This window comes from Plectropomus leopardus, chromosome 16, assembly GCF_008729295.1.
Source record: "Plectropomus leopardus isolate mb chromosome 16, YSFRI_Pleo_2.0, whole genome shotgun sequence".
Taxonomy (NCBI): Eukaryota; Metazoa; Chordata; class Actinopteri; order Perciformes; family Serranidae; genus Plectropomus; species Plectropomus leopardus.
The window spans coordinates 17,043,757-17,061,392 of record NC_056478.1 but is presented as its reverse complement, the minus strand read 5'-3'; the positions used below and the strand labels follow the sequence as shown (position 1 = coordinate 17,061,392).

The following is a 17,636-nucleotide window of genomic DNA, read 5'->3' as shown; positions in this document are numbered from 1 at the left end:
CTCTTCTGTCTTTTTTAATAAAAGGTCATGCTTTCAACCACCAGGGCGTATGAAGTCAGCCATCATTAAAGAACACTTTTACTATTATCAGTGGTAGATGAGACTTGTGATTCACTAGTTTCCTCGAAACATTAACAGTGAATCCCTGCTTGGACAAAGTCGACATGTGACTGAAAATGCAGCGAAAGAGACTTTATTCCTTTTTTGAAAACAAAGATAATTTTACAAAATAAAAACATAAACCCTAGCTGAATCTACTGGGCTCAATAAGACCAAACTTTGCATTCAATCCTGGAGCAAACCAAAGAAATTCAAACACCAACACCTAAAATGTCCAATATACATCACAGCCCACAGGAGAAAAAAGGCTAATAATCCTCAAACTCATCGAGACTTTCATCAGAGTAACCACTGTAGGGTGGACTGGAGTCCAAGTGGATGCTGCTGTCTGTGTCCACAGAGACCACAGAGCTGAGGCTGCTATCTATGGACACCATACTGCCGTCGCTGTCGCTGCTCCTGCTGCTGTCGTCATCATGGATCACCATCACCTGAGCGGAGTTAGCTGCTGGAAAACACAGAAAAAAAAAACAAACAACAACAAAAAAACAGTGAGAGTTTCTCTCTGTAGACTACTGAAAGACGAACATCTTCTGCCTGAGACGACTCCTCTTTTTGATGTGGTGTCTCTCTCAATGTCGTTCATATTAAAAACCCCTGAACTGATACACATTAGGTCATGGACACCCTTTAGATAAGATTTTGGTTGTTATGTTTAAGATCAAAATTCTGAAGTTGTCATCTACAGCTGAAGAGATAACTGTGAAAGCTTTGCTCACAACAGTCAATCTTATGACTCCTACACATATTTGGCTCACTTCTATAGTGACTTAAATAGTGACAATGAACTCTTCCTCATTTTCTGTGGATCCCCTGGAACTCCGTCAAGGACTCCTGTGGGTCCCGGGACCCCTGGTTGAGAAATATTAGTTTACATGACTTTAAAGGAAAATTATTCCAAATTTTTATTTTTTTTTTATTGTTTATCATCAACAAAATTCAAACTGTTTGTTTGTGAAGCCTGCTGTAACCATGGCTATGAAAAAATTATAAAATTAAAGTTTACTTACCTTGTAACTTACAATTCAACCAATACTATGTCTTCTGAAGTATCTTTGAATATATCTGTGTATGCATGCATGTAATGTGTTTATGGAGGGAACAAAAGCTAAATTCAGCACCGTCACACCTACTATTCATAGTGGCAGTATTTTAATGTTAATTACTGCTGTTTGGCTTTTTATGTTGAATTTAATCTTATTTTGTCATTTCAACATTTGTAAAATAATATCTTGCAAAAGACAGAGAAGATATGAATCTGCCTCATTGTGCTGCCATCTTGTGTTTGGAAGTTTTCACTGTGCTCCACACTCTGCACCACCCTCCCCTCACTCCACCAACCAACACATTTTAAAACCATCTATTAAACCGAGACAGCAAGAATTGAGTCTAAATACTCTTTAAACACCTTGAAAACCCACATTCCTTTCACACAGCAGCTGAGGGTCGAGCACTTAGCTCAAGGACACCACCGTGGTTCTGCTGAGGGCGAGAGGAACGTTAGTCACCGAGCTCAGCCGGACGTGTCAGGGCTCTCCAGCCATTTGATCTGATGAATGTGGCTCTGCACACCGTTGCTAGTGAGTGCACTGCCAGTCAGATATTAATGCTATATGGATGATCCATGTGGCAGCTTGTGCATGAGTGTGCACTACGTCACTGTCACATACTGTAGACTGATGTGTGCTCTGTAATCTGAGGGAGACGACCGTGAAGTTCATCGCAGTGAAACAAAAACCCTCAGAAACATAATGTCCGCATACCTGCTACAAGTGTGGGGGGAAGGCAAATTGATGAGAGTATTTCAATCGCTAGATCGAAAGACAGTGAAACGGTGTTTGTCCAATTTAGTCAAATTCCCAGTGTTTTAATAAAACAATAAAAGCATACGTTGTGCTGAGTATTTAAAGATATGTGTAACTTTTACACACTGTATTGTGTAAAAACGACAAGACAACTGTTACATATTTTGATGGTTTTTGTACTTTGATTATCCCAAGTGTTTCCAACAAAAAAATCAAAAGAAATCTGTAAATCTGATCTTGGACATAGTCTGCGTCACTTGTCCATCGCCTGTCAGTGGCATCATGTGCACATTAATCAGGTTTATTGTTGTGCGTCAAATACATGTAATAAACTGACTTTCTATTCCGTTTTCAGGCTCATTTTTACCATAAACTTTTTAGATCTCGATCGTTCTTCACTTTATGCGTTTAAGGTCCTGGTGTAGGATTTAGGAGGATATATTGGCAAAAATAGAATATAATATAATAAGTATGTTTTCTTTAGGTCCTTTATTTAGTCACCTGAAAATAAGAAATGTGATTTCGTTACATCTGAATGAGCTGTTTTATATCTACATAGGAAGGACGGCTTCGTTTGTGGAGATCGCCAATTTGCATCTCCAAGTTTCTACAGTAGCCCAGAGTGAACAAACCAAACATCGGCTCTAGCTCACGCCATTTGTGTTTTCACATCACCCAACTTTAATAAGTAGTGCCAGAGTGATGTTAAAATGGACTTCAATTTATTATGAGACAGGAAGAATGTAAAACCAAGGTAGGAGTATTTTGAAATGAGAATTTTTAAAAATATAATTATATGAAGAGGTAATATCAGTAAACTAATGTCAAAATCAATATATGACCTGAAAGAACCTGGGAAAGACACCTAAGAGAAAACATCTAAGCAGGATTATTTCTAGTTTTCTCTGCAAAGATAAGATTCATATTTTGTGCCTCAAAACACACCATCCTCACAGGATGATACATTACTGAACTTCACCCTGTTCAATGATTCCTGTTCTCACTGTGCGACACATTTCAAGGCTGCCCGCCGACCTGAGCTGACGACATAATGATCACACGCTTGCTTTTCTGAAACACAGAAAGCTTAATTTAAAGCAGTTCGTGTTGCAAATATTTTGTACAGTTAAAACTGAACCTAGTATTTTTTCCCTTTATTTATACGTCCTGATCATATAACACATGAAGCTTCTTCACCTGTACTAACTGTAAGATATGAATGATATTGTGGACAGTGACGCACCTCTCACCTTTCCTCTCAGTGATGAGCGTCTGCCTCCTTGACTTCATGTCCAGGCTCAGGTTTTCCACCATGCTGTTAATGCAGTTGTCCAGGGCCAGACAGCGGGTCTGGGACAGGATGGGCTGTCGGCAGATGGGACACTCATCTTTCTTTTTGCGCCACTGCTGGATGCAGTGACTGCAGAAGCTGTGAGCGCAGTTCAGGATGACTGCCTGTAGTCAACATCAATACTGATTTTAAAATGTATTTAAGTACATCAGAGTTCATGTATTTGTTCTTTGCACCTCAAAGAGAAAACAAAAGTCAAGAATTACCTGTCTTTTTTTCTGAAAGCTGCAAATAGTTTTATCACTCTGTCATAACTGCTGTGTTCAGTTTTTGTACCTGTTGTACTCATTTACATCCCCGTGCTAAACTGACTCTTTATCTTACCTCAATGAAGAGCTCGGAGCAGATGATGCACTGAAGCTCATTCTCCAGAACTTCAGTCACCTGTGTAACTACTTCCTCTTTTTGGGCCCTCGCCTTTTCTTTCTCCTCCTGCAAAAGAAAATGAACAAATGAATAAAGCTTTGCTCATGATTTGCAAAAACTATGCAGAATGCACGCTTAAATTTCCATGAATGTTGTTGTACCTTTGTCACTTCCAGCTCTTTGTTTTTGGCTGAGAGAATCTCTTCGAAGCCTTGCCGAGAAAGGGCAAGTTCACCTATCACTTTCTTTTGCTAAAAAGACAAGTTTGAGAAATTAAAAGCAATTTAAAAAAATGAGAACTCTATAGATTAATTTTAGTATGTCTACATATACAATTTTGACATGACAAACTGTGTGTCTGGTTGACTGTATTAGGTAACAACAAATAAAAGCTCCACTTTTATGCTACGTACCTCTTGCAAAGCCTCATCCAACTGTTTTTTCAAAAGCTCCTCTTGTTGCTGTGTTTTCTCTGCCTAAATACATAAAAGTTACTCTTTTATCAAAGTGAATATTTTGTCTCTAAATTGTGAAATAGATGACAGTGCTACTGTAAGTGGTGTGTAATACACAGCTTATATAAAATTCAAAGGATATCTATTTTGAGGTGGGATTGTATTTAGTACTAATCTATAGTCAGTGTATTCCCTGTATGTATTACTATGCCCATAGCCTGGAGAAACAGATATTAAGTACTAGCATGTGAGCTAAGCAATGTCCTGCTGTGAAAGACGACTTAAACTTAAAGCCAACAGACTCTATTGACAAAAACAGTCATTTTACCTCACTGAACATGGGAGCTGCTGGTCTACCACTTCATCAGTAGTCAGTTTGTTTGTGTTATCGTGTAACTTTGTTTTTTTTAAAGGGTTACTTTGGATTACCCAAAGTTACAAAATAATTGTCAGTGGAGTTTGTTGGCTTTGATGACAGCACAGGTGGGTAAACAGCTTCAATTAACCTGAGAAAACTGCTCTCTAAATTGATGTACACAAACTGATGATTTTTTTTTTTTTTAGGTGGACGTTTCCATGTCAGACTCCAGCCTGTTTCTCCAGACTGGAGGCATGGCGAACGCATCCACCCTATATAATACACTGACTATAGATAAGTACCTCATACAGCCCCACCCAAAAAGCTACTATTACTTTAACTACCCTCTTAATAGACAAGCATGATGCATACATCGTAAACACTTTAACAGTTAACAACGACATTGATCTTGTAACAAAGAAGAATTATTTCAGTTCTGCACACTGAAGTCGCAGTTGTTGGTGATGCGTATTTCATGTATGAAGGAAGTTGCTGAGAAACCTCTCACCTCTAACTGCCTCTTAGTTTCACTGAAGGACTTCTCTAACGTCTCCATCCGCTGCATCTTGGCTCTGAGCATCTCCAGCTGACCCTGCAGCTCCCTGACATGCTCCTCTCTGAGCGGGTCAGCCTGCCGGGGTTGTCCCCCCAGCGAGGCTACCTGCCTCTGGGTGTCGTCGACCTGCTCCCTCAGCATCAGGATGTTCTGACTGTACCTAAAAACAAAGATAAAATGGGACTTAGGGGAGATCAAACTTTCTTTTTTCAAAGATTATTATTTTTTTGGCTTTTGCCTTTACTATGTAGACAGATTAAGCGTGTAAGGGGGAGAGAGGAGACGAGAGGCAGCAAAAGGCTGCAGGTTGGATTGAACCTGCAGGCGCTGCAGTGATGGCACAGCCTCTGTACATGGAGCTCCCGCTCTACCTAACGGGCGTCCTTATCAGAAGTGAGTATTTTTAGCTCACTTTAACACAAAAGAACACAACTGTGTTTCATAGCCTCTCATTATTAACACTATATATTCCTGACAAAAAAATAAAATTAATCGTACACCAACAAAACAAATAAAAACATTCTCAAAGCACATTTACCTTTGCAGTTAATGAACTTGTATTCCAGTATTATATATTTTTTCCTGTATATGTTTCCATTTGTGTTGTGGTGTACGATGAAAACAAAGAGATAAGTTATCTGCTGTGTTCATCTTGGATTGGATTTTAAAAAAAATCATACTTTGGTAAATCGGTTAAAAGGCTATTGAGACAATCAATTAAACAAACAGCTCACCAACATATAAAATTAATCCATGACTATCTAATGAAGAAATTCATTATTTAGGTCATTTATATTGAAAATTTCAAACGTTTAAGTGGTTACAGCTTTAAAACTGTGAGGATTTGCTGTTTCATATCGCTGTACCTTAAACATATTTGTGTTTTGGATTGTTGGTAAGACAAAACTGTGACTCGACAATACATGTGAGGCACAGAGCGGGGCTTACATCTGTAAGTTGTCCAGATCACATGAAGTACTGGAGCCATCTGAGGGCGAGTCTACTTCCTCGACTTGTCTGCTTGGTCCAGTTTCTTCTGGCTGTGTGTGACTGAGCCTCTGCTGGCGTTTCACGGGTGTCAGAGGGCAGGGCTTTGCAAATGACTTGTCGGCAGAGGAGCAGCGGTAGAGTTTGGGCTTTGAGGTGGACGGCTCAACTTCTTCCACAGTCAACTTCCTCTTGGGCTTCTTAGCGGCATGCGCTGCTTTGGCGCCCTCTCTGTGTCCCTTTGACAGGTAGAGTTTAATGTCTTTGAGGGGCCGCTGGACGAGGATGTAGTCAAACTCCACTTTGGTTCCACTTACGGGAACCCCGAGCTGGATGGAGTCTCCAAGCCTCAGCTGATGGACTTCTTCAGCGGGAATGCGGTTTCCATTCACCCAGACGCCGTTGAGACTCTGAGGGGAAAAAAGCAACACTGTCTTTGTAAGTTGCAGTTACAACACTCAGTGATCACTTTATTAGGTGCACCTGCAAAATCTAATGCAATCAAACACGACAGCTCATTAATGTTAATTTTTGATTCATACTGTTAGAGAATAATGATTGCAAGCTGCAACACTTCTACCATAGAGGACATTTCGAGCTCTTCGGCAGATGTTTATATGTTTCTGTGAAAAGATTTTTGTCAACGTGATTACGCCTCAACATTGCAAAACGCAGTTAAAAATTTGACTAGTGTGTAGTTGAGACCACAATGAAGGCTAGGTTTATATAATGGGTGTGGTCTGAGCCTCCCAAATTATTGTTAATGATTGAGAAAAACTAAAATTGTGTGTGTGTGTCTGTGTGTCCGGGGGGATTTAAACTTCTTTTGGCCCCTGAAGGGAAGCATGACAGAAAAATCTAAGAACTACGAGTCTAGGACAATATAAAACATCATAAATAAAGATAATGTCTAATAGTTTTCCTAGTTTTTACATTATTTTGCTTTTAAATTTAAATCTCTTATGATTTTCTTACCAGAAAATGCCTTTGTTTATCTAGAAAAGCCAATAAAACATGAGCCATAATAGAGAATATAACATTACCTTCTTGTCTGTCACTGTCCACTGGCCATCTTCCCTTTGCTTGAAAGTACAGTGCAGTCTCGAGATCATCAGAGGACAAGTTGGAGACAACAGCTGATGAGTTACATCCACACCACGTCCCACAGTGATCTGCAGTCAAAACAAACATGTCCAACAGCCAGTTAGCTTTCCTCCGAGCAGCTTTGAGCTCACTGAAACATCGATAACAACTAGTAAAATAACACTACAAATGTTTAAGTAAAAGAGGAATATATTTTAAGAGTAACATCTGAGTCTAAAGTGAACTTGAGCAAGTTCTGGGATTCATATGTGGCAAATTTGGCTAGCTAGCTAGCGTTAGCAAAGTGCACCTCAGTGTTGTCGAACAGGCGGAGCCAGTCTGAATTTCTTCCGACTCTCATCAAACATAAAACCTCTGAACATTCATCCTCCTCCTCAGCCGCAGACGAGTCCGTCGTTAAAGTATCCATCTTTATCTCATTCTGTCAGCGGCTAATGTCGCCTTAAACACGGCACTAACTGTGTTGTTTCTCCATAGCTGCTCTGAGCTAACGGTGCACTCTGGTGTCAAGATGGAGAATGACAGGACGACACCGGAAACCTTTACACTTGTTTCAAAATAAAATCGTTCTGCCGTCACCTGTCCCAAAACCCTGCTGCTTAAACGACACGACGCGCTTTATTTTTTAAATACATTTTCTTGTCACGAAATCACCATGGTGATTAATTAGTCCAGAAATTGGCCAAGTTGTAAGATAAACATCTTACACATTTCACATTTTTATATCTACATGTTAATGTAAAAATAGATTTTTAACATGTGCAAAGACAATGTATAAAAAGGCATTTAATTATAAAGAAAAGATTTTTTAATAGTACGAAAAAAATTCAAAAATGCCCCCAAATTATTTAACAATACTTAATTGTTGAGAGACGTTTTGTTACTGTGCAATTTTATGCATTCAGACTATTTGAAACTCTCATTTTCTGAAGTAAAAACTAAAATGTGTCACAGCCATTAACTACACAGTGGTAGAATGCACATAAGTACATTTAGGTTCACTTGAGTACTTCTATATAATTCCATTATACCTTATACTTCTACTCGTTACATTTAGAGGGTAAATATGGTGCTGTTTACTGCATTGAAAAATGTTGCTTACATTAAAATGAATCTGGTGAAAAACTGGTCAAAACACAATACAACTGTAAAATAAATATAACACATTTACTGTGTTAACTGGCATATTGATAAAAAAAATGTTTAATGATAATAAATAAAGTACATCTTAACACCTGCAAGCAAAAAAAGAGAAATGTCCCCAAATAAGTGTCATAGTACATCATTATATAGATATGTTTTGTTATTGTGTAATTCTAATGCATTTCGCAATTAATAAATGGATATTTTTAAATGTATAAATAAAACAATTTAAATAATATTTTTTTTTGTTCAGAGGTAAATACTGTACTGCATATAGTCAAAAAAAATGGCAAGGTGTAAAATGCATATTTCACAGATAAATCATTTATTCTTTAAAGTGACATATGAATAAAAAAAGGAAAAAGAAATAAATGTATTGTTATGTAAGTTAATACATCTAGCAATACCACAAAAACAACCACAATAATAATAATAAATAGATATATTTAAATGTATATTTTCTAAAATAAACCCGTTTTAATGTTTTTTTCAGTAGTAAATATTGCACTGCATCTAACCAAAAACTCAGCAGGGTGTAATAGATATATTCCATAGATGAACTGATATTTGAATAAAAATCTAATCTAAATAAACACGTATTATAGTGTAATTTAATACAGCTAGCAATGAATAAATACATGCATTATAAATATGTATTTTCTTAAATAAAAACGTTCATAGGAATAACTAATTACACTCCAGTAAAATGTAAATATGTCAATACTTGATAATAATGATGATGATAAACAATTTAAGTCTACCACATGCTCATTTGTGGTCATTAAAACATTTTGAATGCGGGGATTATATTGATAATGAAGTTTTTTTACACCTTCATCTCATTGCTCCTCTCTCACGTAATATACTGCAGCTGATTTACACGATGATAAAAAAAAAAATGCCGATTGCGCCTTTAAATTAAATGCCCATCTTTTTTTGCCTCCCCTGCAGCAGTGTTTCATTACCACCAACACGTCCACATCCTGTTGCCGTCCACTCCAGCGACCCCGCGTCCTAAATCGCGCGCACCCCGAGCTCCGGGCGGGACTTCCTTTCTCTTGCGGATGCGATATCAGGGTGAGCAGGCAGAAAGGGCTTGGTCGGGGTGTCACTAGTGTATTTGTGCGGCTCTGGACAGCAGATAACCGGGCTGACGACGCTGCCGCTGCTGCTGAAGCCTCGTAGATGAGCCTCCTCCCCGGCTATGCTGCCCTGAGAGCGCCGCGAGTATCCGCCCCGCCAACATGTCTGATGTCAACAAGACTATTCAGAAATGGCACGCCAGTTTTAAGAAAGGCACAGACTTTGACTCGTGGGGACAATTAGTGGAGGCTATAGATGAGTACCAAATGTAAGTTGCATTCAACATGTGTATCCCGCCTCTGCGCACAGCTGGTTTATCTTGCGCGGCATGCTTCTTTTCCCTTTTTATCCTGAAATGTGCAGCATGGGGGAGACGGAGGGTGCATGGTGCTTCACAAGAAGTTGTGGCCTGAGAGCTGTCAGTCAGCTCCTCACAGCAGTAAACAAACCCTACCCATCCATGACGTGATGTGGCAGTTGTTGCAGAGGCAGCACAGTCATTTGTGTGTGGATGCTGCAGCCCGGATTCATTCAGTTTGACTCCAGGGAGAGTCTTTTTCACAAAGCATGTCATGGAAAAATCATCCAGAGCTGCGTGTTTCGTTTTGTGTCATGCAGTGCAAAAATGGGGCCAATATTCCCTCAGAGTATTGAGAAATAGTCAGCCACACCCTCTCATTGTTATGGGTGGGTTTTCATCTGTTTAGTGAGGAATGTTTCCTGCTTTCACACAATATCTAGTCTGTGCACAGTTTCAGAGACGTGATCTGCTTTCTCAACTAATCAATGTTTCATGTGAAATTGCACTAATTATTTAAAATATAAATCCTGACATCTTTTTATTTTGGCCAGAAGGGGGTGCAGATATACATAATTTAGCCACCTTACACTACAAGTTTTACTGCAAATGATTAACTCACTTCTGTGCTCTTTAGTTTGGCGAGACAGCTGCAAAAAGAAGTCCAGTCAACAAACTCATCAGATTTCACAGAGGAGCAGAAGGTAATCATTACATCTCCCTTTAACCTCTGCACAGAAAAGTTAGGTACTCTGTATAAACTAACACGTTTTTCTTTTTTTTTTTTTTTAAAGAAAACTTTAGGAAAGATTGCAACATGCCTGGAGATGAGGAGTGCCAGTTTGCAGGTTTGTGTCACTGTTTTATTTTTGTATTTTTTTTTATAAATTCATATAAAATTGAGTTTGTGGAATATCTGGAATTTGCTTCCCCCGTAAGAAATGACAAGAAGAGCAAAATATTCAAGGCCAATATCTCAGCATTTCATTCTGTGAAGGAACTAAATTATATGTACGCAGTTAAAACAGGTAAAAAAGTTAGCAGAGCAAAATGCCAAGCATCAAGCAGAAGAAAAAAATATCAAATAAAGAAGCTAAATAACTATTTAATTGTTATAAGAATAAAATTAAAACCCAAAACGTACACGATTGTAAAAAATTCCCTCAATATGTCAGAAAAAACCCACAAATATGCTGTTCAAAAGTCATCCAAACTGCTTGTTTAACGCAAACTCCCTGCAGTTATTAAGTTCACTTTTTGGGGTAATTGTACATTTCATTAGTTGTTCTATACAGTTATTGTGATACATTTAATAAAAGAAGAAAAATCCATAAAATATGTCGCTAAGTTGGGTCGTCAGCTTACTCAGTGATAGAAAAGGGTCCTTAGAGGAAACACTGGTGTGGAACATTTTTCTCTTTCGTCGTCATTTAAGTCACAAAAATTCCCAGAAGCGAAATTCTGATTAATTTCACTGTTTATTTTAGATTTGTGGGAAGTTTTGTTGCTTTGACGGAGTCATAATAGAAGTGGCACATTTTCTTCTAAATTCACTTTTCCAGAGACGTCGGGTGTTAAATGTGTCCTCTCTTCTGTAGTGCACGCAGTCAAAGGAGGACTTCAAGTTAGAAGAGCTGAAGAAACTGGAAACCAGTAAGTGTAGCGACTGGGAGGTAAGCTGTTAATCCTGCTGCGCTGACTGAGTATTCTGATCTTCCTCCTTTTGTCAACAGTAATTCAGAATATTCTGACCTACAACAAAGAATTTCCCTTCGACGTGCAGCCGGTGCCGTTAAGGTAAATATCCATCTCTTAACCCTTTAAAACCTGGAGCGACATCACTTTTCTTGAGTAGCCTTCAGTCTGTCTATGGATAAATTAAAAGAGCGAGGGGAAAAAATATATTCAGAATTATGTCACAAATTTATAATTTTTTAAAACTCTCCTTTCCCTCTGTTTGATTTTTTCTTTTCTTTTTTTGTGCTAACTCTCGAGTAGTTTTCTTGTATTTTTTTTTACAACTTTCTTGCCAATTTTTGGGTATTGCTTCTTAAGTTACTCAGTGCCTTCTTCACAGGTTTAGAAAGAACTGGATTAATTTCCAATTTCTCAGGTTTCAAAGGGTTAATATCTCATGTCGCTGCAGTTTTGAGATTTTATTTTACAGAACGTCCTGCATGAGCACTGACGTGATCTAAGCTGTAGATAAAAATGGTCAAACTTGCCGTTTCTCTCCATCAGGAAAATCCTGGCTCCGGGTGAAGAGGAGAACCTGGAGCTGGAGGAGGAGGAGGATGCTGCGGCAGGAGCAGGATCCATAGAGGCGTTTCCCCCGAGAGCACCCGGTAACGTGCACCCGCCTGTAACAGTTAATCAGACGTTGTAGAGGGACGTTTGATTCGTTGTCATGTTGTCCCGTTGTTTTGGAGGGCTGTTTGACTGTGTGTCTTTTTGTTTCCCTCTGTCGGTGCTGTGCATGGCTTCATCGCTCATTCCTGCCCGCTTCATTTGCAGCTTCGCAAGGTACGGCTTTTTATCAACGAACATCTGAACGTGTTTTCTACTGCATGACAGAGTTTTGATCACAGCCTTTAAGTGGAAATACATGGCTTGTTGATGGATCTACAAAAATGCGATTGAAGGAAAATCACACAAAAATGATCATTTGTATATCAGTTACTCACCCGTGTTATGTTGAATTTGTGAAGAAAACTTCTTTGTGAAGATTTTTTTTTCTTGCATGCCCTGTGAACAAAGAATCCAAAAACAGAAGTCAAACAACAGCAAAACTATATCAAAACATAAGTTTACAAACACACACACATTTGTGCAGTATAGGTATCTTAGTCAACTACCATGTTTGAGTACTCACATTAAATTATTACAGAGCACTCGAGTACTTGCAAAAAAAAAAAAAAAACTATAGTAGCAGGTTAAATACTCACGTACATTCCTATGCAGTTTAATCCAGTCTTATTTATCAAGTCGTATACTCAGTACTTCCCAAACAGATAGCTCTTTTCAGACGGAAAACTGATCGGAAAGTGAAACTCATCAATGCTCAAAACCACAAGAAACCCCAGACAGACCTCGCTGAACACGAGAGCTGCTGGTCCGCCGCTGCATCGATCAGTTATTTTGTCATGTTATTGTGTGATTTGCTGCATTCGAACTAACCCTTTCAAAACACCAAAGTCTCACGATAACAAACGAAATGATTGAGGCAGCGGCGGACCGGCAGCTCTCGAGTTCAGCGAGGTAAAATGACTGTTTTTGTCACTCACATTTGTCTAAAGCTTGAAGTGATACGATGATGGTAAAAAGCACGAGACTGAAAATGTTGTCTGCTTGTGGCTAATCCAGCGGTTCTTAAATGACACCTCTTTCTGTTGTTATGGCAACTGTCTGTAAACTTTGTCCTCTACAGGTACCCTGTTGCCACGGTTACCCTCAGAGCCTGGGATGACACTGCTCACACTAAAGATTGAGAAAATTGGGTTGAAGGACGCCGGGCAGTGCATCGATCCGTACATGACCATCAGCGTCAAAGGTAACGGTCACACTTTCATTCATGTTTCTGTGAGAACGATGCTGAAGTGTCTCAGCTTTTCAGTCTCCAAAATCTGAGAATAAGTCAAATAAATATCTGTTTCGCCAAAATCAGGAGCCTGTTGTATGTTTCTCTGCCTGCAGATTTGAACGGTGTTGATGTGAACCCAGTGCAGGACACACCTGTGGCCTCCAGGAAGGAGGACACCTACATTCACTTCAGTGTGGACGTGGAGATCCAGAGACATGTGGAGAAATTACCAAAAGGTAAATAACCCGATTGCTTATCTAAGTGACATACTTTAAATCTTTAGTTATTTGTAAAAGAAAACTAAAAACGTATCTCTTCACTTGAGCCTTTAACCAGCTCTGACTTCACGGCTTTGCATTTTGCTTCGCACTTACGCACTGCTGCACAAATGTTGTATTTTCCTTAATTTAATGCATTTTATACTCTATTTTTAGCTGTATTTTCATTTATATTATCTCAATGGGTTTTATTTTCCATCTAATGTTATGCATTCTGTGCATTACATTTTCATCCTTATTTTTATCTTACTTTTACTAGTATTATCAAGTGGGTTTTATCCATGTGAAGATGCTTTTTATGTATTCTTTTCTGATCTTATCTTACTTTAACAAGCAGGTTTTATAATGTCTTCTTGTCTTTCCATGTGAAGCACTTGGTGCATGTAATTTCTTTGTTGTAAAGCACGTTGGGCTGCATTTCTTATATGAAAGGAGCAATACAAATCAAGCTTATTATCATTATTATTAATACAATCTTTAATGCCTCTGGGATCATTCGAGGTAAATAATTAGTGAGTTAACCTTTTGACACATTTTTTTCAACTGTATGTTTTTCCAGGAGCAGCTATCTTCTTTGAATTCAAGCACTACAAACCCAAAAAGAGGTTTACCAGCACTAAATGTTTTGCTTTCATGGAAATGGACGAGATCAAACCCGGCCCCATCGTGATTGAACTGTGAGTCAACCGCGACATTTAAATGATCAAACGGATTCCTCTTTGAAACACAGAGTATACACAGTACATTTTTTCAATTGCAGGTACAAGAAGCCCACAGACTTCAAGAGGAAGAAACTCCAGCTCCTAACAAAAAAACAACTCTATCTCCATCTTCATCAGACATTACACAAGGACAGCTAAGTCGCAGCACGCCTCGAACTTTGAACCACCTTTTTTTTTTTTTAAATCTCTCAACACCCACATCCAGCAGAGCGCGGCGTTTCCACCTCATCACATCCAGCAATACTAAATCAAGGTTGTCCCATTTTTTAACCACGAGTATATGAAGAAAGTAAAGGGAGTCATATTCACTCACTTTTGTACTCTTTGATTTTGTTATCAACTGCATATCTCCTCTCCAAAAACCCTAAAAGGAAGTTGTTTGTATTTGACTGGCTGCAGACACAAGGCTTTCAGTTACTCCTCCTCACCTCCAGTCTTCCTCAGCTTCCTTTCTGGTAAACGAGGACACACCATGAGTTATTGAAGGTGCTTCATTTTAGTTTTATGACGACTGAAGTCATGGAAGAGTTTGCAAAGTCTTTCCTTGAATAAATTAACACAACGTGGAAACAGTAACGGTGTCTGCAGCCAATAAAAGTTCCTAAATTCTGTCATAGTCCCGAACGGTTTGCGTGTGCCATTATTACAGACTTTTACAGTGTTTAATTCCTAGTGGTTAAAATAGATGACTTTGAAAAATATTACAAACTGGTTGATTAAAATTGGATTATTAAAAAAAAAAGAAGCTTAAATTCCCAAATTAATGTTATTTGTTGTAAATGGCCACTTTTCAATCAGCTTTTAATCATAATAATGTTGGTAGTGTAAACGGAGGCCTCACAGCTTTACCACTGAATTTTCAAGAACTTTTCTTAAGCTTTGTTGTACTATTTGACAGTATTTACAAGACTTTACTTAAATAGTTTAACATTGGTAGCCCTATATAGTGATACATTAGTCTTACACGAGGATCATACAGACAGGCACATCAAATTCATACTATTGTTTTCTCCACAACTATCTGTTGCAAGAGAATTGTGTAAATTCATGAAAGGGAGCAAAAACATGCTGCCAGAGCCTAAAATTTGACTTATAATGAGTTAACTAGTATTTTGTTTTTCTAATTTAAAAAAAATTAACAATCATTTCAAGAAATATATATCTAAGTTTTCTCAATTTGTTCAAATACCATTTTTCAAGGAAGAAGTTTTTAAAAAAAAATCAATATAAGATATAAATTTGGATTTTGAAGATATTCCAGTACAAGTGCCAAATATAAGTACTCCAAGCACTTCGAGTTACCTCGTACGAACATTAATAAACACACACCTGGTTAAACTGCTAGCACTTGCTAACTCTTGCCAACATCTCTGTGGTGAACTCAACCCGAAAAAACAGTCAAATTAAGCAGCGCTGATCAAACACAAACCAAGTTTCTGTTACTGCGTTACGTATTTCTCGCTTATGTTTTCAGAAACATCTTTTAGCTTACCTTTTTAGCTGAGATCGTTCGTAACCGAGCCGACCGCCATGTTGTTTCCCTGCGGCCAAGCTGCTTTACGTCACCCTCCAGGAAGGTGCAGCGCTAAGCATTCTGGTAGTTGAAGTTTTTCTACCTCTTGAGCAAACAGGAATATCACAGCCCTTTCATTCTGTTTTCTGTGATCCAATAGCAATAATTTCAAAAGTATTTGTGTCTTTTTACTGCGGAGACAGCCCCGTTTAATTAAAAATCTCTCCAGCAGGGAAATGTCTGAAAAAACTTTAAATTATTATTTAATTGCAAATTTGGATCACAAAATTTATAGTAGATTTATACACATCATATAGAGATCCATCTCACAATTTGTTGTCTGCTTTAACATTAACTGAGGCTCCCAAACATTTCCATGGTAAAAATTTCAAAACTTCTCCATGACTTTTCAAGGAACCATGATAAAATATTAAAACCACAACATGTAACATGAACAGAATTGTATGGTAGACGTTGCTACAAATGTTAATTGTTTGAATGAAATCTAAACCACAACCTTTTCCAGTCTCTTAATAGTTGGTTATGTTTGTTACATTTTGTTACTCCCCAAGGAAAAGTACTGTAACAATTACACAATAAAATTCCATGACTTTTCCAAAGTTTATGAAAAATTCCATGACCATTCCAGGTTTTCCATGAATGTGGGAGCACAGATATTACAGTTTTAATTTAATGTTTCTTTAACATTGACTGACCTTCACACATTTGACTTACCGTCAGTATAAAAGTATTGATTAGTGCAGCCTTAATTGAAAGCAGCAAGCCCTCTGATTGTGTCATTATGTGTTTATCCAATCAGAGCTCTCTCTGCCGCTCTGTGGGTTGGTCGTCTTTCAGCTCTAACCTGGCACACTGCGCACAAATCTTTAAATTAACGAGTAATTTTCACATAAAATTTTAAAATTTAATATTGAACACTAAAAAGGTCCAAAATGGTCCTGATGGCACACTCGGACTCTGTTGGTTTTTCATTTAATTGCAGGCAGTATTGAATTCAGCAGTGGCATTCATAATGAAAAGTAATTATAGGTGAAACATACATTTTGTCAATTTTTGATGCACTGAAATGCTTTGACCATTTTAAAGAGATATTTTTTAAAAGTTGTGTTGGCTTTGACTGAATATATCACAGGCATAATTTCTATACTTCAGCCCAGAATTAATGAGATTTTGACTCAGTAGCAATTTAGAGTCCCAGTTTCAGTTTATTGTTCCTGCCTCAGTATGTTTTGGATTTAGCAAGTTTAAATAAGGTTTCAGAAAAGGTTTAAGAGTAACTTGGATGCAGCACGGTTTGCATGACTCTGTATTCAGTGTTGAAGCCCAGATTTTTAATGTTTTTTTTTTTTTTTTAAAAAAGCGAGCAGAAATGCAGTGTTAGTTTTATCACCTGTAAGGAAGTGTTTTTTTTTTTTTTTTTTTTAAATTTGGTGTTACTTTGCACTTTGATGTTATGTAAACAGTTATGAGGACAGGAAATGTGCTCTGTCACTGACTTTTTAAGAATCGCCTTTCTCTTAAACCCACTACTTTTATTTTGAAATTTCACATCACCTGTTTATAAAGGTTTTTTTTTTTTTTTAATAAAGTTGTATGTAACTTTTGTGTTTCCATTCTGACTTTGCAGATGTTCGTCTTCACTAAAACATTGACATTTTAATGTTTGATTTCAGATTTTATTTTTGTAACGTCACAATATTCAGGACTGTAAATTAACTGTAAGATACACTAACTGCTGAATATACAGTTAACTGTGTGTATGTATGAAGCGCTATGATGTGGTAGGACTCTGGAGTGTTTTAGTTTTGTTGACAGACTGAAGGGGGATTGTATCAAACATTTACAATGCTTTTCATTTCTAATAAACTACAAATGGAGCACTTTGGTGGATCATTT

General features: G+C 37.9%; 2 protein-coding genes across 6 annotated transcripts; one reads left to right on the top strand and one right to left on the bottom strand.

Annotated features, from left to right (window-relative positions):
• Positions 1-177: 177 nt before the first annotated feature.
• Positions 178-7,613, bottom strand: rnf8 (ring finger protein 8, E3 ubiquitin protein ligase). 4 transcript variants are annotated; one of them, XM_042503426.1, is made up of 9 exons: positions 7,392-7,613; positions 7,042-7,170; positions 5,960-6,408; positions 4,964-5,171; positions 4,056-4,118; positions 3,804-3,893; positions 3,601-3,708; positions 3,176-3,380; positions 178-568 (listed from the first exon to the last, which is right to left on the bottom strand). In XM_042503426.1, the coding sequence occupies exons 1-9, from the start codon at positions 7,509-7,511 to the stop codon at positions 369-371; spliced, it is 1,572 nt and encodes a 523-aa protein (XP_042359360.1). In that variant the 5' UTR covers positions 7,512-7,613; the 3' UTR covers positions 178-368. The 4 variants fall into 4 exon arrangements, with proteins under 4 accessions (XP_042359360.1, XP_042359361.1, XP_042359363.1 ...); XM_042503427.1 differs by having other exon boundaries at positions 178-565; XM_042503429.1 differs by having other exon boundaries at positions 479-565; positions 3,169-3,380.
• Positions 7,614-9,316: 1,703 nt separating this feature from the next.
• aida (axin interactor, dorsalization associated) lies at positions 9,317-17,620 on the top strand. 2 transcript variants are annotated; one of them, XM_042503851.1, is made up of 11 exons: positions 9,317-9,596; positions 10,264-10,330; positions 10,421-10,474; positions 11,225-11,279; positions 11,360-11,423; positions 11,868-11,971; positions 12,141-12,149; positions 13,054-13,176; positions 13,320-13,442; positions 14,044-14,161; positions 14,245-17,620. In XM_042503851.1, the coding sequence occupies exons 1-11, from the start codon at positions 9,490-9,492 to the stop codon at positions 14,342-14,344; spliced, it is 924 nt and encodes a 307-aa protein (XP_042359785.1). In that variant the 5' UTR covers positions 9,317-9,489; the 3' UTR covers positions 14,345-17,620. The 2 variants fall into 2 exon arrangements, with proteins under 2 accessions (XP_042359785.1, XP_042359786.1); XM_042503852.1 differs by lacking the exon at positions 12,141-12,149.
• Positions 17,621-17,636: the final 16 nt, after the last annotated feature.

Excerpts from the sequence above, each read along its gene's own strand:
- aida (XM_042503851.1), top strand. The coding sequence starts at position 9,490 with ATGTCTGATGTCAACAAGACTATTCAGAAATGGCACGCCAGTTTTAAG. Across the intron at positions 10,475-11,224 it reads TGAGGAGTGCCAGTTTGCAG|TGCACGCAGTCAAAGGAGGA; the intron begins GTTTGTGTCACT and ends TCTCTTCTGTAG. Across the intron at positions 13,177-13,319 it reads CATGACCATCAGCGTCAAAG|ATTTGAACGGTGTTGATGTG; the intron begins GTAACGGTCACA and ends CTCTGCCTGCAG.
- rnf8 (XM_042503426.1), bottom strand. The coding sequence starts at position 7,511 with ATGGATACTTTAACGACGGACTCGTCTGCGGCTGAGGAGGAGGATGAA. Across the intron at positions 7,171-7,391 it reads GCCTGTTCGACAACACTGAG|ATCACTGTGGGACGTGGTGT; the intron begins GTGCACTTTGCT and ends TTTTGACTGCAG. Across the intron at positions 569-3,175 it reads GCTCATCACTGAGAGGAAAG|CAGCTAACTCCGCTCAGGTG; the intron begins GTGAGAGGTGCG and ends TGTGTTTTCCAG.